The 26,999-nt window shown below is 36.9% G+C and overlaps 1 protein-coding gene across 1 annotated transcript in view; it reads left to right on the forward strand.

Annotated features, from left to right (window-relative positions):
* LOC136828381 (uncharacterized) overlaps nt 1-26,999 on the forward strand; it is a 190,967-nt gene that overhangs the window by 37,122 nt on the left and 126,846 nt on the right. The window contains exon 2 of the mRNA XM_067086402.1: nt 12,849-13,038. Within this exon, the coding sequence (XP_066942503.1) occupies nt 12,849-13,038 (190 nt within the window). The remainder of the gene's footprint in view (nt 1-12,848; nt 13,039-26,999) is intronic.

The following is a 26,999-nucleotide window of genomic DNA, read 5'->3' on the forward strand; positions in this document are numbered from 1 at the left end:
ATAGAAAGTGTCTGTTGGGTAAGAATCACTAGCGGATCCAGGGCTGGGTGGGAGGGGGGAGCACTTGGGCACGTGCCCCCTAGGAAAAATAATGACATAATGATATTGAAGATTTAGATATTAATAACATAAATGTGAAATATAAAAACGGAAAAAATCTATTATAGAAATAAAATTTTAAGAGAAAATAATAATTATTATATATGTATATATATACATACATATATATACACATATATATGTATGTATGTATAATGGAAAATTGGTGGCCCCTCCCCCATGAAATTTTTCCGGATCCGCTAGTGGTAAGAATCAGTATAACTATTTTAATTTGGAGTGGACTACTCTGTAGTTGGTCAAAAGAGTCCTTTCACTTATTATATTTCTTTTTCATTTTGGATAATTTGTTAATATTTTTTCGTAATGTTGGATTGTCTCATAGGTTCGAGTACGTAATTGCGACTGTATTTTCGCAGGTTAGTTATGATCAGTGGTTCATTTTGAACAAACCAAGAAATCCCTGTCTGGTATACTAATAATAATAATAATAATAATAATAATAATAATAATAATAATAATAATAATAATAATAATAATAATAACAAGCGTTGATTTGAGAAGCAATTTTCAGAAGAACAGGATATTTATATATGAGGGAAAGAGAGAATGATCTGTAGATAGTGAGGGAAAAATTAGCCAAGATAACTGTCAAAAAAATATTGACCATATTAATTAAACAAGTCAGTGGCCATAGACCTAACAAAGAATTTACCTCAGAACAGATCCTCGTTTTACTAAAAAAAGAAAAAAAAGATATTAGTTAAATATTAAATTAAACACACATAAAATAAATATATATATAAATATAATTATAAGGCATAAGGAAAAGAGTGAGAGCCCTGAGGAAGCCAAAATACCTGTCGAGGCATTGTTGACGCATGCGCGGCGGTATCCCACTTTCTCTGGTACTCTTAAGTGGCACATTCCGTAGGTGTCTCTTCGTAATAAGTAGTCCACTGTCGTCTGAGGTTTTGCAGGAAGTTGTGGATTTTTTTTTTTTTTTTTAGAGGGATAGTAAACACAACAGCTCTCTCGTAAGCAAATAGAAAATTTTACCCAGTTGGACACAGAGATGATTAGTATTTAGTATTAGTTTATAGGTTATTATTATTATTATTATTATTATTATTATTATTATTATTATTATTATTATTTATTATGATTATTATTATTATTATTATTATTAAACCAAATCCAAAAATCACAAACAGAATACCATTTATAAAAGAAAAATCAGACAAGCATCATATTAAGTTTGTCTATAACCTGAACAAGAATTAGGAAACAAGCTATTCACCCCATCTAAAGTCACAAAATTTCCAAAGTACTTCTTCTGCTGAAGGAAAAACAAGATTTAAAAAAAGGAAGAACACACTTTCTCTCGCTAGCTTGACAGTCATAGACATTCATACAATAATTATGAAAATAACATAATGATTTTATAATGTAATGGCCCCGGCCATCAGAAAGATTATTCAGTCATTACAGTAGGTCATTGGACAGAGAACCCCTTCTCCAAAATATGAGAATTGTGTTTACATGATTATTTTCCGGGTTTGTGCTAAATGATGTGTTCAGCGTTAGAAATACCCTTTTAAATCGTGATTAATTTCTTTTATTAAGTAGGGTGCTTCCCAAGTCTCTGTAGTAGCTTAGTAAATACATGAATGATGTATTTGTGGTTTTATACACACACACGTAAACACACACATATTATATATATGTATATATATACACATACTGTATATATATGTGAATAAAATGTATGTCTGTGTATGTGTGTATACCAAACGGTATGAAGTGTACTTACAAGTAGGAACAAAAATGTTTAAGTAATTGCCAGTGAATTTTGAAAAGAAAGCAATGAACTCAGGGAGAACAATGATTGTTTTCCCAGTCAGGAACGCATAAATCAGCAGAAAGGAAACGAACGTTGCCATCAGTCATCTCTTCAAAATCTCGCTGGTATTCGCTTCCAGGACCCGATTTTTGGAAAGGCTTTTTCTCAGCTTAAGAAAACAGTCGAGAAACATAAGAATTTCCCATTTCACCGTCTTATGGTCTTTCATATGAAAACAGCGATAATATGCTATTTTTGCTCATTTTTTGCTTTCCTTTGGATTGGTTTCTCTGAGGCATTGAAATTACTCTACGAGATTGGTACACTTACGCTACAGAGCCTCCGAGCCTGATGTAATCCATTATCGCTTGCTCCAGACAGCTGAAGTTTGTTGTAGGCTTTAATAACATCTTTTTCACACGGCAATGGCATTAACCTCATACTAAACCTTTCCCTACACCTATGACCAATATAAATATAAACAAACTCCCATGGCATGGCATAGATTCCTGTAAGAAATAAGTCTTCGAAAGTTGGTTTCTAAACTTCTGTAATTTCACGCTTCAGAATCAACAGCTCTCAGAAGCATTGAACTTCCTTGCTGAGAGATATGAAGTTTTTGTGTTCGATGAACGCTGCCAAAGGAAAGCTCGCCATTTCCTCCCTCATTCGAGCAGGCCGTAACATGGGAAGCTAATGCGTCTATTGACGTTCGTTCTCAGAGAGAGAGAGAGAGAGAGAGAGAGAGAGAGAGAGAGAGAGAGAGAGAGAGAGAGAGAGAGAGAGAGAGCTCTTGAGTCATCTGAGAAAGGAAAGCAAAACGAATTTTTGGGAAGGTGAATTCTCCTCGATTGAAATAATGCAGTGAGCTTTCACTTTCATTTTTCATTGATCAAAGGCACTGATACCTTCGTTTCCTTTTATCTTCCGATCTTTTCATCTCACAACCTGACTTATCTTTGTCGAAGCGAACGCGGCGGAACAACTTTCAGGCCGCTCTTGACGCTCGACTAAGTCCTTAAATAAGACAGATCTCCGGAGAATGTCTTAAGGAAACAATTGCTTTTGTCGTTATTAAGGCTGCGCTGAGGCTGTCTCTTTCATCATCTGGCTGGCCTGTTGTTTGGATTTTTTGATACGAAAGTAAAAATTGTTATTTTGAAAGGTTGCCAGCGCATACTACTGCCCTTTGAAACCGCCTGCATTCTTGTTCAGTATTAGTAAAAAATTTCAATTTCATTTTTATCGACTTACGGCGTCCCTTCGGCCCTTAGTTGCAACCCCTTTCATTCCTTTTACTGTAACTCCGTTCATATTCTATTTCTTCCACCTTACTTTCCACCCTCTTCTAACAATTATTTCATAGTGCAACTGCGATGTTTTCCTCCTGCTACACCTTTCAAACCTTTTACTGTCAATTCCTGTTTCAGCGCTGAATAACCTCATAGGTCCCAGTGCTTGGCCTTTGGCCTAAATTCTACATTCATTCAATTCAGTTAACGACTTATGATATACATAGTTGATCGTTAAAGCGAAAATAACTTTATATATTTATGCCCCTTATCTTACTCTTATTCCTTGCGTTATTCTGTCCTTTTTTTGTCTCCACATTTTATTCTTCATTCCTTCCGTTCTGCGAGACTCCTCACTGCCCTTTCCGCATCCCATTGTGTTCAGATCTCCTTCTGTGTCCCCCCTTCACCTTTTCCTTATTCCTTGCGTCATTCGTATTCCTTCAATTCCCCTCCACCAGTGCCAAGAGCTCCGCGTCATTCCTCTGTGGTTTCTTACCCGAGCAGAGATTTGTTAAGTTCCTTTCACTCGACCTCAGGACACTCGATCGAGTTGGACAGAACCTCGGCGAATATGATATTATGTTTTCACCCGTTTCATTTGCACTTTCTAATTTTTCAGTAGATTGGATGGTCCGTTGTTATTGTTGTACTTTTTATATATCTAATTTTTCAGTAGTTTGCATTGTCAGTTTTTATTGCTGTACTTTTTATGAGGAAAGTTTTTTGTTCATTTTATATATATATATATATATATATATATATATATATATATATATATATATATATATATATGTATATATAATGTATAAATGTATATGTGTATATATTATATAAATATATAATTATAAACTGTATGTGTATATATTATATAAATATATAATTATATATATATATATATATATATATGTGTATATATATATTTATATATATATATATATATATATATATATATATATGTATGTATGTATGTATATATATATATATATATATATATGAGATGTAGAGTAGAGAGAGAGAGAGAGAGAGAGAGGGAGGGATATCAAACACGTCAAACCAGACGTGCAAAGAGAGAATCTGAGCACCTGAAGAGTCAACCTCTTACGGATAAGACTCCGCCATTGGGCATCTGGCATGGCAGGATTCCTGCAGCTTTTTTCCCCGTTCGCCTCCCCTTTTTTAAATCCGATTTTAATGTTTCCTCGGCATCCGTTGTCCCACTTTCTCCATTCGAGTGCTATTGTCACTGACATCCCGTCCGGAATTTGTCATCATCAACTTTTTTTTTTTCCCCTGTATGCAAATTTGGAAAGCTTTCTTCTTTGTAGTGATGACACTTTGAAATAGTTTCGTTGGCGTCGTGAATTGTGTGACGAGTTTTTTTTCAGCAACCTAAATTAAGAAATGGACTTCTTGGTTGTTTCAGGAAGGAGGACGATTAAGAAAAGTACCCCTTGGTCGTTTCAAGAAAAAGTATATATATTGTTTGTTTCAAGAAAAAGTACATATATTGTTTGTTTCAAGAAAAAGTGAAAATAAGAAAAGTACCCCTTGGTTGTTTCAAGAAAAAGTAAAAACGAGAAAGGTACCCCTTTGTTGTTTCAAGAAAAGGTAAAATTAAGACAATCATCCCTAGGTTGTTTCAAGAAAAGGTAAAAATAAGAAAATTATCTGTTGGTTGCTTCAAGAAAATGTAGAATTAAGAAAAGTACCTCTTGGTTGTTTCAGGAAAGAGTTCAAATAAAAAAAAAGTACCTCTTGGTTGTTTCAAGAAAAGGTAAAATTTAAAAGTCTCTTGGTTGTTTCATGAAAAGTAAAATTAAGAAAAGTACCCCTTAGTTGTTTCAAGAAAAAAACATAAATAAGAAAGGAAAGGTACCTCTTAGTTGTTTCAAGAAAGGGTAAAAATAAGAAAGGTACCTCTTAGTTGTTTCAAGAAAAGGTAAAAATAAGAAAAGTATATCTTGGTTGTTTCAAGAAAATGTAGAAATGAGAAAAGTATCTCTTGGTTGTTTCAATAAAAAGTTGAAATAAAAAAAGTACCTCTTGGTTGTTTAAAAAAAAAGTGAAACAAAGAAAGAAGTCGATTATTTGCACCCTAAGAAAAACCTAGTTAAGCAAAACAGACCACTGGGTCATTTAAGTAAAAACCTTAAGTAAATCTCTCCTCTGTATCTGACTTGGCGATGATTAAGATACTAAGCAAACGGAATAGCAAATTAGGAGTGAGAGTGGTCAATGGAGGAACTTCGTTTATCATTCTTGCTAGAGAGTCCCTACTTTGCATTCAAATGGTTTGTTCCCGCCTCATTCACCCTTGCCAATTAACTGTTGAGGTTTTGCACTTTATCTCTGGGTATCTTTAATGAAGACTGGGTAGGAGTTTGATGAAGAGTCCACTCTCTCTCTCTCTCTCTCTCTCTCTCTCTCTCTCTCTCTCTCTCTCTCTCTCTCTCTCTCAGGCGTCGTTGTGACACTTGTGATTTCTTGGAAAAAATACGATAGGCCTCTTAATGGACATTTTCATGAGCAATTTAATAGAGATTTAGCATTCCTTCGATAAATAGCCCTATTAGTAGTAGTAGTAGTAGTAGTAGTAGTAGTAGTAGTGGATATTCCTCGTGTCACATTAAACTACCCGTGGGCAGTCACGGGCTCTTGCTTAATGTAACAGTCCCGTGAACTTATGAATGTTAATGGAACTTTGTTAAGATCATTAGTAACAATATTTGTAATGGAAGTAACAGAAACACCTGTTGGTTTAGTAACTGTACTATAACTCAGCTAGGAATTTCAATACTTTAATATATGTTAACTTTTAGCTAAATTATGTTTAACATAATATATTTAGCTAAATTATATATATTATATATAATATATATATATTATATATGTATATATATATATATATATATATATATATATATATATTATATATATATATATATATATATATATATATATATATATATATATATATATATATATATATATATATATATATATATATATAGAGAGAGAGAGAGAGAGAGAGAGAGAGAGAGAGAGAGAGAGAGAGAGAGAGAGAGAAAAGCAAAAACCAATAATCAGCTTTTCGATTAATGGAGGAGATACGCCGGATGACATTCCTCTGACGCCTACATGCTCTCTTCGACATGACTTTCTAAAGAGATGCTTAATCTCTCTCTCTCTCTCTCTCTCTCTCTCTCTCTCTCTCTCTCTCTCTCTCTCTCTCTCTCTCTCTCTTCAAAACCCTTAGGAAAGATAAGACCGTTTTATTGAAAGCGTTTTATTGAAACCTGCAATCATCATGGGACATCCTTCATCTAGATCCTAGATCTCTGGGCCAAGGAGTGGTGGACTCCGTAGGATCCATCTAGAGTCCCTATCTAATGGGAGATGATGAAACCCTTTTATGAGGAGCTTTTGCCAGACCGTGCCATTACAGGACTTAATTCGTAGGGCAGCGTTTAGTTATCGCCTGCAGGACCCCATTTTTCTTAATGTCCCCTCGATCTTTTGAAGAAGTTATGGTTGGAATTTGAGTGATAGAAGTTGCTAGAATTTGCTGCCTTCACTTGAAGCCCCTTTGCTCCATTTTTTATAATCTCGGTTGCTAATTTTTTTTTTTCAAGAGATTTTCGTTTAACTGCAGGATACGAAGAATGAAAATAATAATTGAGACTTTTCAACTAAACTAACGCCTTAGTTGAAATTACTACCAGTTTCAGCTGCTAATATTTTTTCCTCCTCTGGAAGAGGTTTCAATTGAACTGAATAATACACTTACTTCTGCGGGAGTATAACTCCTTTGCTGGAGCGGTTGTCTTCCGTAGAGTCCTTCGTGATGTTTTCTTTTCTTGTACTTTTCCTTTCGTAAGAAATCTTGATTGGGTGGAATGTTACAGCAGATGAAAATGGTTGGTGCTGTTATGGACACTTAAGAATGATGACTTGCACACTTGCAGATTCTGTGAGAGAGAGAGAGAGAGAGAGAGAGAGAGAGAGAGAGAGAGAGAGAGAGAGAGAGAGAGAGAGAGAGAGAAAGAGAGAGTGCAAAAAAAAGGGGGGGACATTCCAGGCATATTTGAGAATAACTGCAGGGGAGAAAGGTTTGTTTAAAATATGTGTCAAGTGATAAGAGAGAGAGACACACACAGAGTGAAAAAAAGGGGGACATTCCAGGCATATTTGAGAATAACTGCGAGAGAAAGGTTTGTTTAAATAGGTGACAAATGCTGAGAGAGAGAGAGAGAGAGAGAGAGAAAAGCTTCTGTATATGCATATCCAATCACTACTACACTGAATCTACAAGACAGATTTCCCGATAGCCTAATCAATACACCAGGCACTAATGATGCCTCTTGTTACTTTCAGTCAAGAGATGTCACTCCTTAGATATTTACTTTCTCGATTATGTTTATCTCATTGGTTCTCCGGGTGAGGCCTTCATGGAAGGGACGTTCAAACGTTTTCCCACGATTCTGTTTGTTGCAGTAAAGAATAGTAAAGAATCGTCGATCGTTGTGATAGGGCAGTGGTTCTCAACCCAGGGGCGCGCCCTAATGATGCCGTCTGTTATTTCAAGGGGTCAAGACCTGGGACAAATAAAAATTATCTATTTATATTTGATTATTCTCTTATCTCAAGAGTCGCTAAGGGTGAGTATCTCACTGATTCATTGGAAAAGAATAAAAAACGTTTTCTCAACGATTCTTTTTTTTTTTTCCTTTAAATCTGGGAGGGAAAAGAATAGTCGGGGGCCTGGAGGAAAGGACCAACTCTTAGAGGGGCGCGTAATAAAAAGATTAAGAACCACGGTCAGGAATTTCTAGAGTTGATTCTTGGAAATCAAATAATTGCCGATTATCGCGCGAAGGAATGCATTTAAGAACCAACGAAAGAAACTTTCTAGATTTGATTCTTAGGAATCAAAGAATCGTCTACAATCGCGAGAAGGAATCCGCTTGAATTGAACCTTAAGAATCAAGGAATCATCGAACATTTTCGCAAATGAATCTCCTTAGATTTGATCCTTAGCGTCGATATTTCTGTCCGTGAGAATCGAAGAATTTTCGACCATCGTTGGAAGTGATTCTTTTATAATTAATTCTTAGGAATCAAAGAATCATAAGTCAGCATGGGAAGTAATTTTTTTTAGATCAATGACTCTTTGACCATCTTGGAAAGGAAACCTCTTAAATTTTATCATTAAGAATCAACGATTCTTTGTTGATTCTTTTTTCATCCTTAAGAATCTTTTTTATCTTTAAGAATCAGTGATTCTTCAACCACGCCGTAAAGTGAATTTCACTAGCATTGATCTGCAGGCATCAGAGTACCATCCTCAACCCTCTTTAGGAATTAAAAACTGAGAATTGCATCTGACCCTAGGGTTAAAGAACCATCTCTTTAGAGAGTTGTCCCTCTGGCGTCGCGGGGAGAAAAGACATCCCTTTATAACCCTTCCCGGTCGTTTACATTCCTTTTATCTCATCCTCGTAATCTTCGCTTCATCTTTCCTCTCTTAAGCAGGAGAGTAGGTCAACCTCTTCAACATATTGCTTAGCAAAGACCGGCTTTCGTTCATTTTTTATTTTTTTTATTCTCGTTTTAGTCTGAAGAAAGTTTGTCCTGGTATGTGTGTGTGTAAGTCCCCGGTACGTGAGTAGAGATGACAAGTGGGTATTTTTATTGGCGGCTCCGTGCCCCTCTGTAATGGGCATGGGGCATTCAGGGTATTAGAAAGTTTAGCTCGGAGCTGAATGGATAATGAATTACGGCCAGGTAGTCGTAGAATACAAATTGCTTATCCTTGTCGGCGTGTGACAGGTTCTTTTATGTGTTTTCCAAATATTGTCTCTACGTCATTGTGGGTTTTCTCTGAATTTATTTCATCATAAAACAATAAGTTTCTCATGTATATTGTGGAAGAAAATTAAAATACACACTGTAGATATTCATTCACTAGAGAGAAATGTTGCTTTTTCAAGCCTTCATTGATAGTAATCACTTTCGAGATACGACCCGATTGAAAATGTCAGCTACCAGAATTTACGACCCGATAGAAAATGTCAGCTATCAGAATTTAATTGTGCCATGATTAAAGAAGCAAACGAAGCATTTCTTGCAGGAATAGAGCAACTTACACATTGATTGAGAAGCAAAACTAATGATTCACTTTGGCAAGAATAAGAGGCATTTCTTGTGCAAATAACTGTGCATTGTAATATGACCCGTTAATTCTGAGCCACTAAAGAAGAATGGGTTAACTGTGGAATCAGAAAGAGCTGCTTAATATTAATAAGCTTCACATTTGTATTCGTTTTGCTCTTATTTATTCAGCTGTGATTCTTCTTCCATGTATCGCTTCCATTTACAGCAGATACGGAATAGTTCTTCCATTGTCATAACCGAATGTAGTATTTCGTTTGACAGGGGTTGAAATCCCATTCATCATCATCATTATTATTATTATTATTATTATTATTATTATTATTATTATTATTATTATTATTATTATTATTATTATTATTATCTGTCTGAGTGGGCAACAGAATAAAAGAGTAAGCAACATTAGTAGTTCAAGAAAACAGTGACACAGTAACAGTGATGGCGATACTAACGAAATTTGTATAATTAGCGGTAGCAGTAGACAGAAAAGCTGTTGTTGTGGAAACCACATTGGAAGAAAGTGTCGGTGAGAGAGAGAGAGAGAGAGAGAGAGAGAGAGAGAGAGAGAGAGAGAGAGAGAGAGAGAGAGAGAGCTGCGTTTGACCCTCGTGCCCTTTGCAGTATTGTTTCGTGCGTCGGTTGGAGAAGAAGAAGAAGAAGAAGAAGAAGAAGAAGAAGAAGAAGAAGAAGAAGAAGAAGAAGAAGGAACACTAGGGAGGGGGGAGGTGAAGGAAGGGTGGGAGAAGGGAGTTAGTGTCACGGAATGGGGAAGGGAAATGGGTATGAAGGGGGGGCTATCCCCCCAAAATAGGTCCCTCTTCCTTAAAGGTCACCGTCCTGTCTTTCCTAAGATCTAATAAATTCTTGGGCATTTCCGGGGCCACCTTTTTGCCAAATTATCGTAAAAATGCAACAATAACCTTTTATGTAAACTTGCTAACAAACAGAACAACAAAAAGGCGAACCAAACACATAACCACCTTGGTAAAGGTAATAAAATAAACAGTTTTAGATAACGAGGACTCATTGCTCGGAGGAGAGGAGGAACAATACTCATAAATTCAAAAATGATACATCAATGAGATCCATGACTTGAACGAGAGACAATACAGAAAAATTCAAGGATAGTAATGAGTCATTGTTTCAACAAGAAACAAATTTTGATGAATCCAGGAATGACTATAATAACTTGTCACTTGAATAACAGACAAAACTTATGAATTCAAAAGAGGTTCTGAAATCAAGCTCATGACTTCAGAGAGAAACAATACTGGCAAAATTCCAAAGACAGTCATTGCGAGGATAAGTACTACACGCCCTCGGCGCTTCGAATCACGAGCGTTTTTCTTCCTTCCCACAAAACAGGAAGTTTTCAAGTGGCAAATGAGAGGGTGAAATCGCTCTTCGTGAATTCTGGGGTTCATTGAGTAGCGGAAGACGAGGAATACGGAGAAAGCGCCTTTTCCTATATATTGAGGGCTCCGGGGAACGAGAAACATTACCGGGATCTTATGAGGGTAGAATAGGTACAAGCTTGTTATTGTTATTATTATTATTATTATTATTATTATTATTATTATTATTATTATTATTATTATTATTATTATTATTATTATTATATATATATATATATATATATATATATATATATATATATATATATATATGTATATATGTATATATATATATATATATATATATATATATATATATATATATATATATATATATATACAGTATATATATAATATTATTTGAAACTTGTACATAAAACCTCACTATCACCATTAATAATAATAATAATAATAATTATAATAATAATAATAATAATAATGATAATGGTTTTTCAAGCATGCAAATCAGACATCATCATCATTATGATCAGTAATAGTAATAATAACAAAAACAACAGCAATAATAATAATAATAATAGTATCATTTGAACGTTGCAGATCAACCCTCATTTTCATTGTAAATAATAATAATAATAATAATAATAATAATAATAATAATAATAATAATAATGATAATAATGATAATAATAATAATATATACACATATATATATATATATATATAGTATACTGTATATATATACTGTATATACGTATCCATATGCATCATACATATATATTTCACAGCAAGGACATGTCAGATCGTAGACCTTTTTTGGGGGAATTATCAGATAATGTCTCAACATGAAGCAAAACAAAAACCACTCATTTGTACAGAATTACGGATTTTAACTACACAATAGCCATTGTTTTTCCTTTTTTCATGAAGTTTTCATGAAAAAAGTTTTCATGAAGTTGTTGATCACAATTTGAAGGTTTACGAGTAAGATCACGCGTGTGCGTTCGCTTGTTGGTTATAGTGTGTGCGTATATGTGTATGTGTGTGTATGTGTGATTTTATGAATGTTTATGTCTGCTCCAGTGTTCATGAGGTGAAATTTTCTCAGCAAGTACATTTAGCCTTAGGAAAAATGTGAATTTGTTATTCCTTAAATGAAGAATATGTTAGAATAAAGAATATATATATAAAATCATTGCTTCACGAGAGAAACCTCTTCCCTCCTTTGCTGAGAACGAAAGATAATGAATCAACAAAAGTCTTATCAAGATACGTCATTTCAAACATAGTCCTCGTGTACGTAAATCATTGTTTGTTGATTGCGAACACTTGGAGAAAATTCTCTCTCTCTCTCTCTCTCTCTCTCTCTCTCTCTCTCTCTCTCTCTCTCTCTCTCTCTCTCTCTCTCTCTCTCTCTCTACTTTCCTGTTGGGAGACTTTCTCACATGAGGGGAGTGACGTCTGGTAATTACACCTTTGACCATTAGACATATTTTAAGACCTTTCGGGTGTAATTTCTCTCTCTCTCTCTCTCTCTCTCTCTCTCTCTCTCTCTCTCTCTCTCTCTCTCTCTCTCTCTCTCTCAAAGGCATGAATACAGAGGTTATAGTTTCAAGTGTTTTGTGCAATATTAATGCATCTTCGATTTTTTTATAACAATAACAACAACAAATACATGAATAATAGTATTATTTGAAACTTGTAGATAAAACCTCATTATCACTATAAATAATAATAATAATAATAATAATAATAATAATAATAATAATAATAATAATGGTTTTTTCAAGCATGCAAACCAAACATAATCATCATTATGATTAATTATAGTAATAATAACAAAAACAACAGCAATAATGATAATAGTATCATTTGAACGTTGCAGATCAACCCTCATTTTCATTGTAAATAATATAATAATAATAATTTTGTATAAGGTCCACAGTAATATATCAATGGTAGAATGTGATATATTATTGTGGACCTTATACAAAATTAATAATAATAATAATAATAATAATAATAATAATAATAATAATAATAATAATAATAATAATAATAATAATAATAATAAGTCTTTATGAAACACGCAAACCAAACCTCACTCCTTTCTTCTTCTTTCCCAAACAGGGTCGGAAGATCGGAGGAGGCCGCCCTGCCATCGGCAGCAGGAACCGAGCAGAGGAAAAGCCTGCCACGACCAACACCCGGGCCAGCAGCGCCACCAGACCAGCTGCCGCAGCTGCCGCCAGCCCTCCTTCCACTGCTGCCCCCTCAAGAGCTGCCCCTATCAAGCAGGTCGACGCCAGGTGTAATGAAAGTAAGTTTGATTGTTAATTTCCGCCCACACTGCAGTGAAACATGTCGTGGACATGTCGGGAATTTGTTGCATACTTATCTCCAACAGGTTGGGTTGTACAAGTCAGAGACTTATTGGTATACCTAACTAGTGCCTCATAAGATTATCCGGCATTTGCCAAAGATTCGTTTTCTTCTTATGGTTGTTGACATGTTTCCAACCTGTTTGTGATGTGTATGAGACAAGTTTCCGACATTTCAACCTGTTTGTGATATGTATACGATAAGTTTCCGACATGTTTATAATATGTCATCCTGCAGTGCGGTGCACCCTATAGTTGGAGTGCTTTGTAAAGCAGACTATCTGTGTTACATAGGGAAAAGTATGTATTGATAAACAATGAATGTTATTTCTGCCCTAAAATGGAAAACTGCAGTATCTGCAAAATTTTCGGAATTGAGATATACCACCTACTGGGCTCGTGAAACACTAATACGCAAGTCACTGCAGTTTCAGAATGATTCTTCAGTGCTTTATTTAGCGGGTCCCATTTGCAGTATCTGCAAAATCAGCAGTAAGACAAGGGAAAACTGTAGTAGCTACCATTTTTCTCAGTTTTGTATTTTTGCAGACACTGCAGTCTTCCATTTTAGGGCAGATTTAGCTTCTTTTCCTCGGAGTGGTTGGCTCATCCTAGGTTAGAGACATCGCCCGCTGTCATGTAATCACCAGGTACATATCCCACCGATTAGGTCAACAATCACAAGTTCTCAAGACAAGTGCCTAAACAGTTCTACTTCTCCCGGAAATCGAACTCAGGGTAACTCACTGATGAGGCGAATGCCATGTTATGAAGAATACTAGAAGCATTTCTCTGGCACCTTAAGTCTTGTCGAATTTACAACCTCGCCAATGTTTTTCAGTCAAATTTCTGTCTTGCGAAGGTTTTACAGTCGAATAGGAGTCTCACTAACGATGTAATGTTGAAATTTAGAATTTTAGGAAAATATTACCGTCGAATTTTGAGTCTCATTGATGCTTCAGTGTATAAATTTACAATTTTGCGAATTTTTTTATGGGGAATTTACGTTCATACGAATATTTTTTTTACTGAGGAATTTCAGTATGACGGATATTCAACATAAATTTACAATCTTGCTGATGTTAATATCGTTCTTCTAACCTTACGAAAGTTTTGTAATCGAATTTGGAGTCTTACTAGTGTTTTTATGTCGAATTTTCAGCCTTCTTCAATGTTCTACAGTCCACTATTGACCCTTTGCCAATGCAAATACGATATTGCATTATCATCTTCTAAAATTACAATATTGCAATAGGATCTCTCAGAGACAGATATGCAAACAGTACTCTCTCTCTCTCTCTGTTTACTTTAGCAAAGCGTATGATGAGAAAGATGAGGAGAATGTTTTAAAATTTCTCATATGCGTAGACCAGAACTGGAATTGGTTGAAAGCTGAGAGCTAAGTTTTTTGTGTTTTTTTATTTTTTGGCATCTCCTTGTTTAATGGTTTGTGATGATGAGTTTGAAGATAATTTTTTCTTCTTGAAGAGAATTTGTTCTCATAATCTGGTAAAAATGAGAAAGTAATTTTTTCTTGTTTTTTTCGTTAATATGAAAATGTATTACTTGAAAGATAAGACAGATTTTTTTCGCAGGTTTTTTCCTAATAGAAATTTGATCAGTGATTAATATCGATAAAGAAAATTTTTTATCAGTTCATTAGTTGGCCAATACGACGAAGATGATAAAGACCACTTTTTTTGTATGTCCAGGCAACCTTGAATCAGCTGAAACTTAACGGATAAAAAAACGCGTTTCCTCAGTCCCCCTTTCTCTAGTTCCTTTTCTTCAGTTCAAGCCCCCCATCTCCCACGTCCTACCCACTTCAGCTATTTGGGCAGGAACCGTAGAGCTATGGAAGGCCATGTCTTCTTCACCCGCCTCAGATTACACGAGAAGATTAACACGTCCCTTCAATTTGCATCAAAAAAACCGCGCGGTCGCCAAAACACGCAGAATTCCTTTCGTCTTCTTCTTCTTCTTCTTCTTCTTCTTCTTCTTCTTCTTCTTCTTCTTCTTCTTCTTCTTCTTCTTCTTTCGCGGTGAAAGCTACAAGAGGCAACGGGGGCCATGATGAATTTTAATGCGATGTAAAGAATGACTTCTAAGGGATGGAAAATTTATTTTGATGGCAATTTCTCCCGAAGTCTTTTGACGTCCACTCGACCTCCAACGAGATGTGAACGTTTTTGGATTTCTACATTTCTAAGGAGAAGGCTTGATGAATTATTAAATGAGTTATTTAAGTCCCTGATTCGTGCTGATTTGAAGCAGGTTTTTTTATCTCTGTTGATTGACAAAGAGAATATCTAAAATTTTTGGCGAATTCCTGATATTCTGAATTGTGTCAGTTAAAAAAAGACCCTTCACTTGAGTTTCGTTGCAATCAACGTTCATTTATGAATTATAAATTTATAAGCGATTGAGACGTGTTCCTGTCGATTATTAAAATTAATATGACAGTGGGGTGGGCACCCTGATACCTTTATCTTGCCCAGGCCCGTTAGGTGAAGACATGACCTCTGTCTCTTTCTACATTTCTTTGGATGGTTCCTTGTTCGTGGGTTTAATAAAAAGATAAATAAACAAATAAATAAATATATTAGTAATTAGATAAATGAATATATAAGTAAATTGAAAATTAATGTATCGGGGACACGGTTCCGTAAGAGTCTTATCATAACGAGAAGTCTGTTATTATGACATCAGTTGGGAGGTCTTAAGTAACGAGAGAGAGAGAGAGAGAGAGAGAGAGAGAGAGAGAGAGAGAGAGAGAGAGAGAGAGAGAGAGAGAGAGATATTATTACTTTTGAAATTCTCCATTTCTCACACTTTTGGACACGCTCCTCACTATAAAGTCTTGAATCCAAATGTTATTCACATTATATATATATATATATATATATATATATATATATATATATATATATATATATATTTAAATATATATACATATATATACATATATATATATATATATATATATATATATATATATATATATATATATATATATATATATATATAATCTTTCTTCATTATTCAGCCTCTCTTTTATCCTCTCTATATCAGGCCTGGGCAACATAAGGAAAAAAGACTTCTTCCTATCAGTCCCTATGTAAAAAAGACTTAGGAAATTATTTTACTAATAATAATGACAAGAAGGTCTCTGCTGTAAGAATCTCTCTTCTGCAAATCGAGGTATTTACGACCAGCTTTTATGGAAAGGCCTACGTAAAGGGCAACTGTACCGTGTTATCTAGTTCAGGCTTGAAGAAAAAGAGATAAAAAAAAAAAGAGACAGAGAGCTGAGAGACAGGAATGAGGTAACCTGGGTAGAAGCCTGAGGATTTGATTTTTAACTTAACAAAAAAAAAAAAACAAATGAAACTAACTCTCAGTTTATTTTGTAATATATGTACCCTTCATTTTTCTGTCGGAATTTTAGAAGAGGATATAAGAACTGGAAGGAGATTTGAGTATATTCATTTCTAAATGGAACAGATCCAAGAGGCAATGAGATTAGTAGAAGAATTAAAGGAAAACAAACGAAAATCAAGGTACGTCAGTAAAAAAAGTTATCGTTTTCATGCAACCTCTGATACTTTGTTAAACAGGCAGCATAGAAAGAATTTACTTCAAGTATTGACGTGGGTGGACGAGTACCACTATAAATCTCTCTCTCTCTCTCTCTCTCTCTCTCTCTCTCTCTCTCTCTCTCTCTCTCTCTCTCAAGCGTAATCAAGTAGACATGTTGATATTTACGTTGTGGTCACTAAAGGCAGCATCAAGTTTCCATAAACGCACTCCGCCCGTTGAACCGTTAGTCAGACCATTTGCGTCTTCCAGTTTAAAGAGTAAAAGATACAATGTATTTTTGTTCTATCATTTCTGTTGGCAAAATGAAGCTTTGGCGTTCTTCCTTGTGCGAAATCGTTTCCAGAATAAAGAAGGACAAGGATCTGTAGATTTCATCTTATGCAGAAGAAGGACAAGAATCTCTGGGTCCCATTTGTTGCAGAAGACTTTCCAGAGTAAAGGATAAAAATACTTGATTTAACTTAATGCAGAATTTTCCTAGACCACAGAAGACAAGACCCTTTGGATCCTATTTTAATGCAGAAGGTTCTTCGGTACAAAGAGGGACAAGAAACTTTTGGACTCCATTTAATGCAGAAAATTTTTCAATACAAAGAAGGACAAGAATCTTTTGGACTACATTTAATGCAGAAAATTTTTCAAAACAAATAAGCAAAAGACATCTTCTGGATTCTGTGCAATGCAGATTTTCCGGAACAAAGGAAATAAAACTGTAGGATTTCAGTGAATTTTTATAATTTTCCGGAACGGAAAAGAAGCCAAGCTTTTGTTTCCACTTATGTCCGGAAATCTTTGAATAAAAGAGGACGCGAAGCTTTTGGATTCCAGAAATCTCTGAACAAAGGAGGATGTGAAGCTTCTGGATTCCAGTTTATGCCGACAAATCTTCAGAAAAAAGGAAATATAGCTTTAGAATAATAAATAGTTAAGTATATCTTGTATATAGCTTTAGAATAATAAATAGTTAAGTTCAATATATCTTAGTTTAACCAGACCACTAAGCTGATTAACAGCTCTCTTAGGGCTGGCCCGAAGGGTTAGGTTTATTTTACGTAGCTAAGAACTAACTGGTTACCTAGCAACGGGACCTACAGCTTATTGTGGAATCCGAACCATATTATGACGAGAAATGAATTTCTGTCACCAGAAATAAATTCCTCTAATTCTTCATTGGCCGGTTGGAGAGTCGAACGCTGGGCCAACAGCGTGCTAGCCGAGAGCTCTACCACCCTTCCAATGAAGAACTAATAATAAATAGTAAATTTTAAAAATTCATCAGCGCGAGTATATCGAATTTATTGTCGTACATCTACCAATTGGTGAACGATATTGAGTTTACCGTTATTTATCAATTGTTCAGCCTTTTTGTAAGAATTTTTATTAGGTTATTATGTTTATTTATTTTACATTACAAACCTCAAAGCATTAGAAAGTGCAAGTGGTGTACAGAGACAACATTTAATTGCTATTTAACCCAGTTCACCTTCACAACAACAAGATATTACTGACCCCCCCTCCTCTCCCTACGAACTACCCCCCCTCCATTCCCCTACCCCCTCTCTCTCCTTGCAAATGTGAGTGTTCCATTCTTGAGAATCACGATTTCACAGCGAGTTTATTTCTTCTTCTTCTTCTTCTTCTTCTTCTTCTTCTTCTTCTCTTCTTCTTCATTAATATTGTAGTTTTCTGTAAAAGAAAACTATTGAGATGGCTTTGTCTGTCCGTCCACATTTTTTACTGTCCGCACTTTTTCTGTCCGCCCTCAGATCTTAAAAACTACTGAGGCTAGAGGGCTGCAAATTGTAATGTTGATCATCCACCCCCCAGTCATCAAACATACCAAATTGCAGCCCCCTAGCCTCAGTAGTTTTTATTTTAGTTAAGGTTAAAGTTAGCCATAATCCGGCCGTGGGTAAAGTTTCATGGGCCGCGGCTCATACATCATTATACCAAGACCACCGAAAGATGGAGCAATTTTCGGTGGCCTTGAATATAAACTGTAGCGGCTGTACAGAAAACTCGATTGCGCCGAAGAAACTTCGGCGCATTTATTACTTGTTTATTTATGCTTCTTCTTTGTGTTGCTCACGGCGAGGGTCTTTTTTTTTTTTTTTTTTTTTATCCTGGGGCTTTGATCACTTTTGGTTTATTAGACGCATAGAAGGGCTGGATTATTTCACGATGAATGTTTCTACATCTTGGTTTTCAAGTGACCCCTTACCTGGGTGATATAATAAGGGATGTTTCTAAGTGTCCGATAAAACCTAAATTATTCTTTAGGCACAGGAATGACGGACTGTTCTATAGGAAGTGTTCTCCATAGAGGGCGGAGGGGTTAGTGCCGTCAGTGCTCTTCAAGCTATGCATTGTGGGAATTACCTAAGGTTCTTTGCAGCGTCCCTTCGGCCCCTAGCTGCAACCCCTTTCATTCCTTTTACTGTACCTCCGTTCATATTCTCTTTCTTCCATCTTACTCTCCACCCTCTCCTAACAGTTGTTTCGTAGTGCAACTGCGAGGCTCTCCTCCTGTTACACCGTTCAAACCTTTTATTGTTAATTTCCGTTTCAGCGCTGAATGACCTAATAGGTCTCAGCGCTTGGCCTCTGACCTAAATTCTATATTCAATTCCCTATAGGAAGTGTTCGTCTCTTTGCTTCTTGACAGCTGAAATAAAAAAATAATAAAAAACTTAGTTTTTTTTTTCCGCCCAGCACAGACTGCAGCTGTGCAGTGTCCTTGCGAGAAATACCCGCCCAAAAAATCCGGCTGTGCAAAACCCACAGGTTTTTTACGAAAATATAAAGAATTTTGTAATTTTTAAAAGTGGCAGTTATTCTCGGAAACAGGACACGATGAATTAGGCATTCAGGATCATAATAGCATTTTGGTTATGTTCGAGTGCTTGTACTCGCCTTGTGCCTCCAGGGAAATCCCAGGCGAACACAACATCCAGAGGTGTAAGGCCAAGAGGAGAGGTCATGTGCTCCTGCTCTTCGTGACTGAGGCTGGACCTCCCATTCCACCCCCAAAATCTCCCTCGCTCCACTACCTACTCCTCCTCCTCCTCCTCCCTCTCCCCCTCCTCACCTTCTCTCCCTCCTCTTCCTCCTTCTCTTCCCTCCCTCCTCCTCCTCACCTTCTCTCCCTCCTCCTCCTCACCTTCTCTCCCTCCTCCTTCTCTTCTCTCCCTCTTCCTCCTAGTCTTCTATTCCTCCTCCTTCTTTGCTGGTCCTCCTTTTCCTCCTCACCTTCTCTCCCTCTTCCTCCTTCTCTTCTCTCTCTCCTCCTCTTCTCTCCCTCCTCCTCCTCCTTTCTTCTCGCCCTCTTCTTCCTTTTCTTCTCTCCCCCTCCTCTTCTCTCACTCCTCCTCCTTCTTTTCTGGCCCCCTCCCCCTCCCCTCCCCTGCCCCTTCCCCTCCTCCTCCTCCTCCTCCTCCTCCTCCTCCTCCTCCTCCTCCTCCTCCTCCTCCTCCTCCTCCTCCTCCTCCTCCTCCTCTTTCTCTCCCTTCTCTTCTCTCCCTCCTCATCCTCCTTCTCTTGTCTCCCCTTCCTCCCCTCCTCCTCCTCCTCCTCCTCCTCCTCCTCCAAATAAGTAGAGGGTGTACACTCAGGAGATCCTGAAGATCCTGTTAGGACGGCGTCCCTCTTAGAGGGAGTGGAGCGAGTATTTAGCTCCTCATTATCTTTACTTTTATCTAATGTAACAGTCAGCCAGACTGACAGGGTCTTCCCAATCTGGGACTTTTAGAAAAGGACTTTTGATTTCTGTATTTTTAGTTTTATGGGAAAACTGGCAGGACGGTTCGTCACGGACCCCTTTTAGCTTAGTCATGCCAAAAAAAAACAAAAGGTTGAGAACAAAGTTATCCCTTGTTTTCAAGGTCTTTCAAGTCTCAGAACTCGGCGAGATTATTGCATGGTGGTTGGCTTGTAATGTTATATCTTTAGATTTTGCAATTTGGGAGGAATTGGTTTTGTACGAAGAAGGGTATTCTATATTTTCCCCGGTGTTAAGATTATATAGCAACTGTGTGCAATTTTCTGGTCTTTTTTCCTTTATTGAAAAAAAAAGTTTCTTTTGCAATAGAACTTGTCAGGGTTAAATGTGCAGAGTTCACACACACACAGAGCATGTTTATCATGCACTCTCATAAATATGACCGAACCTTTAAAACGAATGGTTTTATATAATTAGATATGTATCTGTACAATTTAAATAACTGGATTGAAGGCAGTGTCACATACGTTTCTGTAGAGCACAATGCAAATAATCTGAACAAGTTATGAGACGTTCCAGTTATACACAATCAACTATGCCGAAGTGAATAAGTTTTGGAGCTCCTTCGGTCTCCCTGTGGTGTTGTGCTCCCTCCAGGCACCGTCAGAAGAGGACAAGGTCATCCGGTCGGCGCTGTTGTCCGGTTCCTCCTGCAGTCAGTCGGTGCTGCTGCTGCTGCTCCTGCCGTCTTGGGGTCAAATAACTGTTGGGTTCTGGTCAAGGATAATCCTGGAGGGGGTTTTTGGGGGGGGAGGCGAAAATTATTAACTTCAAAGCCGTCATAAAAGGTAATCAATCCTGCATCAACTTTTGCCTTCCTCTGGGAGCAAGACGCGTCTTTTCCCTTTTGCTTTAACTTGAATGATGTTTCTCTTTTGGGGACAGATGTTATCCGTCTTACTTTGAGAACACGAGTCGATTTTTTCGCATTTAAATATTTTAGTGATGTTTCTCTTCGGACGCGTTATCACATGCCTTCTTAAAAGGACTTGGGGCGTTTGTTCGGTTAGAATAAATATTTAAGTGTCGTACCTCCTCAGATAAGCTGATATGAGACGATTGTTTTGCTAGAAGACTTTGGTGTCGTACCCCCTCAGATAAGCTGATATGAGACGATTGTTTTGCTAGAAGACTTTAGTGTCGTACCCCCTCAGATAAGTTTATATGAGACGATTATTCTGTTAGAAAAGGCTTTAGTGTCGTGCCCCCTCAGATAAGTTGATATGAGACGATTGTTCGTTAGAAAAGGCTTTAGTGTCGTGCCCCCTCAGATAAGTTGGCAACTGGCAGTGATATTTCCCGTTTAGACGAAGTGGCAAGACAAAGAGAATGGCTGTTGAATGCCTGATTGAGTTCATGACTTCCAGGCCGTTTCCTTTCGGTAAAGGTGATCCGGAGTCTGTTCTTGGGTGAGTGGGGGCGTTGGAGGTGATCGACTGGGTCTCAGATCTCTCTCTCTCTCTCTCTCTCTCTCTCTCTCCTTCCTTCCTTCCTTCCTTCCTTCCTTGCTTATTTTTTAACAGTAACCCCGTAGAATGATTAATTTCTCTCTCTCTCTCTCTCTCTCTCTCTCTCTCTCTCTCTCTCTCTCAATGATCTGTCGCGCCCTTTAGGATTAAACCTCATACTGAGGCTGTGACCATTGTTTAGGTGACGTTAAGAATGGACACTTTTTTTTTCACTTCTCCAAATGTTTTTCTTTGCGTCAGAATTCAGGTTGGGACGGTTAATTGCCATTTCTGTCGGCCTCAAATTAACTTGAATAGATGTTAAGGAAAAAAGTTGTATATTTCTTGCGTAAATTGCCTAATTGTCTTGGCATGAAGACTAGATTGCCCAACCTAGGGTTAGCAAATCGTCTCCCCCACAGGGGTTTAGTGCCGTCAGTGCACCTCATGTGGTGCACTGTAGGCATTACTTAAGGTTCTTTGCAGCGTGCCTTCGGCCCCTAGCTGCGACCCCTTTCGTTTCTTTTACTGTACCTCCTTTCATGTTCTCTTTCTTTCATCTTACTCTCCACCCTCCCCTAACAGTTGATTCATAGTGCAATTGCGGGGTTTTCTTCATGTTACACCTTTCAAACCTTTTACTGTTAATTTCCATTTCAGCGCTGAATGACCTCATAGGTCCCAGTGCTTGGCCTCTGGCCTAAATTCTATATTCAGTTCAGTTCAGCATATTCTCTCTTGAACTCCGTACCTTGAAATGATTATTAAATGCTAAAGTCTTCTTCGTATTATATGAATGGATAATTTACGCTGATGTATCAACATTCAAATTAATGAATAAACACTTAATTCATTAAACCATCCAGCAATTGATGTACTGTACTCAAGCTGATTTACCTCAATTTGCCAGTGAATGAAGAAATCACTTTGATTCAAAAGGTTTCAAGCTTATGCAAGTGTCACTTGCTCACCCGAATTTTCGTTGGTTGGTGTGGAAAGGTCAGTGAACATAGAGCCATTTGTTCGTGACGAGATCAAGACACGTGATTGGCTGGAGTGAGAGGTAATTTTAGCAAATTTCGTCGAAAATTTTGAACCATGTCGTGCGTATTTCTTGCGTATTTTTGTAGCGATTGCATTTTCAAAATTATTTACTCTGAGTTGCCAGTTTGATATTGGAGAGAGAGAGAGAGAGAGAGAGAGAGAGAGAGAGAGAGCGAAAAAAGGCACGAAGAGAAGGGTATGGACGGCCATCTGACACGAGGAAAGAATGTAGAAATCGGAGAAAACAGAATCTGCCGAGAATCCCAGAGCCGGAAAAACGAAAGTTGCCATACAATCCGTGAATCGACAATACACGTGTTTTCATTTTATTGGATTATTTTTTCCCCTAGCTCTGACAATACCTTTGTGAATCTTTTATTTCTTGGCCTGTACTATTCAGACGCCACAAAAAGGTCAACTAAGGTCACGTGGGGTAAGCCACTTCCGGACGGGTAGACGATTTCCCTTACTCTCTCTCTTTTGCTAAGCCCTCCTCAGGGAATCGGGAGAAGGCGAGATTTGTTGCGAAAGTACACCGAAAGACCAAATGGAAAGTGACAGATATTCATTTTTTTTTTAATTATGCGTTTTCTCCTCATTAAAGGGTGGGTCATGAGAAAGACAGCATAATGGTTACTGCCCCATTCTCATGTAAACGGTTGAATCATGTATGGAGTTTTTAAAAATGAAATTGTATTGACATACATTGTCATTCATATAAATATATATATATATATATATATATATATATATATATATATATATATATATATATATATATATATATTCATATATAATATATATATATATATATATATATATATATATATATATATATATATATACATATATTATATATGCTATATATGTATATATATGTATAACATACATAAATACATATATACATACATACACTTTCATTGTATGTTTCTTGATGAACTTTGACCTTTTTTTTTTTTTTTTTACCAACCGCCCCCTCGCCATTTTCTCTTTAATCTCGGGTTAGGCAAGGACGTTGGGTCTACCGCTGGTAATCTCCGCATCAAAGTTCTCTGAAGGAATGACCTCTGCTGGTTTACCTGGAAATTTATCTACAGATGATTTGTATTATTTTATTTCTTAAGCCGTTTTATTTTTTAATTTGAATAAAATAAATTTGTTTTTTCAAGAGACTTCTACTCCATAATTGTCAGTTATGCTTGCACGTGGGTTTTTAAAACCAATGTTGAGAGAGAGAGAGAGAGAGAATTTTATGTAAAATGATGAGAGAGTCGTGTATAAAAATAGTGAAGGTAGATTATATATATATATATATATATATATATATATATATATATATATATATATATATATATATATATATATAGAGAGAGAGAGAGAGAGAGAGAGAGAGAGAGAGAGAGAAAAAATTTTTATGTAAAATGATAAAAGAGTTATGTATAAAAATAGTGAAAATAGGTTGGGGAGAGAGAGAGAGAGAGAGAGAGAGAGAGAGAGAGAGAGAGAGAGAGAGAGAGAGATTAGATATAAAATGGCGAGAGAGAGCCATGTAGAAAAATACTGAAAATTAGTGAGAGAGAGAGAGAGAATTATAGATTACAACACAAGACCCACATCACATTACAACCTTCCTAACCATGATTTAGGTAGATAGGATGTCATTATATCTTCTTAAGAAGAATATGATGACATCATACTCCCAACCAAGAAGAAAGCAAAGTAGTGGAGTGTAAAATGAATTTCTTTAATGAGATGACATTGAGTTGTATCACCGCGCGATTATATTGCATTGACGATAGAGGAATTATAAAAAAAATTACACGTATTAATTATACGCAATAATTATTGTGGTCGACTTGTGGGTTGCGTCCTCGGCATATAACTTTCGTTTCTCAATGTTAATGTTAAATATCAACATTGTTAATATATTGCTTTAGAGTAATGGCTCTCTTGCGACAAATATGTGTAAAATTATACAGTCATTTAGATAAAACGTAGAATTATATTCGTGGCAGCGAATGTAAATTTATTATGCAGTTAGAAAAAAGTAAATTGTGTTAATCGCAGACTTTATTATCTCTTCACTTTACTACTAAGGTATTCTCTCTCTCTCTCTCTCTCTCTCTCTCTCTCTCTCTCTCTCTCTCTATCACAGCATCCCCGAATTGAGCGATTATTCATGTTCTGTTATGATTTGGTAGTTCAACCAGACCAAAAAAGTCATAATTCTTAAACCTAATTGGTCATGACTGAAAGGTCTACTTTTTAATAGAAAAAAAATTGATATCAAATAAAGTTGCAGCTGAAAATTTCGCCTTAAGATAAACTCGAAATATCGAAGATTTGCACTAAATTCCTGTAAGGAATCTCTTCCCCCCTCCCCGTAGGGGGGTAGTGCCGTCAGTGTACCTCATGCGGTCCACTGTAGGCATTACTTAAGGTTCTTTGCAGCGTGCCTTCGGCCCCAGCTGCAACCCCTTTCTTTCCTTTTCTGTACTTCCTTTCGTATTCTCTTTCTTCCATGTTACTTTCCACCCTCTCCTAACAATTGATTCATGGTGCAACTGCGAGGTTTTCCTCCTGTTACACCTTTCAACCCTTTCACTGTCAATTTTCTTTTCAGCGCTGAATGACCTTATAGGTCCCAGTGCTTGGCCTGTGGCCTAAATCCAATATTCATTTCAATCAGTTCAATAAAAGGAATGTCTCCCCTGTTCTGTCCTATTCAGGACCCACTTATCCTAGTCCAGTTTAACCCTAGGCGATCTTATGACCTGGAAAAGCAATTGAAGAAGCATTAACGCAACAGCATTCCAGTCCTGACCGAATTCCCGAGCTGCAGACAAACGAAGAATAAGTGCATTCGTGCACGAGAACCACCTTTTCTTTCTCCTTCCATTTGCAAGCGAGAAAGTCGCTCGTCCGAATCCGTCGAATTAATGGCACACGTATAGATAAACGAGTCATGTCAACTATGCTGCTGGCTTTTCTCCCGGGGCGGGATTCCAGCGCTAGAAAGCCTCGGATAATGACAAAAAAACTTGAGCGTATTCCAGTCATACGAGGGACTGCTCTGAATACGGAGGAGAGACAGCTTCCAGCTCTGTCAACGCCCCCACCCCCACCCCCATCTAGGATCATGGAATATTTAATTTCATTATGTTCTGGGTATTGTACCATCTGTTTGTAGATCCTTGTCCTACTCTCCAGGCTGTTCTGCAATCCAGGATCTCCTCTGGAACTACTTCCAGTTTTCCAGTCTTTCCTCCAGGGGCTCTCGTGTCCTTAAACACCAAAGGACCCGTTTATTTGCATAGAGAATGTGCAGGCAACCCCCTCCCCGACAACACAGCCCAGATCACAGAATATTTAATTCCGTTATGCTTTGGGTGTTTTACCGTGTGTGTTTAGCTCCTTGTCCTGCGCTCCAGACTGTTCAGCATTCCAGGATCTCCTCTGGAACATAAGTCCAGTTTTCCAGTCTTTCTTCCAGGGGCTCTCGTGTCCTTAAACATCAAAGGACCCGTTTAATTGCATAGGGAATGCTGCTTCCGCTTCTCTTTGGCTGTTTGGCGTCTCTAACTTCTTAACCTTGCTCCAGTTTCATCTTGTTTTTTAGATCATATCCTACTGGTATTTCCTGTGAGAGTAAAAACGTGTCTCAGTAATATCGTTAGATTAATTTAATAATAATAATAATAATAATAATAATAATAATAAATATCTTAGTGCCACCTTCCTATTAAATCATTTTCATATTACTTTGTAAGAATGACCAGTGATGATTTTTATTTAGCATATTTAGGAAAACAGGGAACAGTTTTAATAACCAGTTTTGTGCAGAATATCTCCCAAAATATTTCCCCAACAGCTGATGCCGGAGATCTTGCGTCTCGTGTAAAGTTTATTACCAAATTTCTGTTTTCAAAAATGGAAAAGCTCAAAACCTTAGACCTCAGACTTGAGGCGTCCTCGAAAGGCAGTTGTTCCACCGAAGGCTAAACATTTTCCCAGTTTGTGTATATTCACA

This window comes from Macrobrachium rosenbergii, chromosome 1 (assembly GCF_040412425.1).
Source record: "Macrobrachium rosenbergii isolate ZJJX-2024 chromosome 1, ASM4041242v1, whole genome shotgun sequence".
Classification (NCBI taxonomy): Eukaryota; Metazoa; Arthropoda; class Malacostraca; order Decapoda; family Palaemonidae; genus Macrobrachium; species Macrobrachium rosenbergii.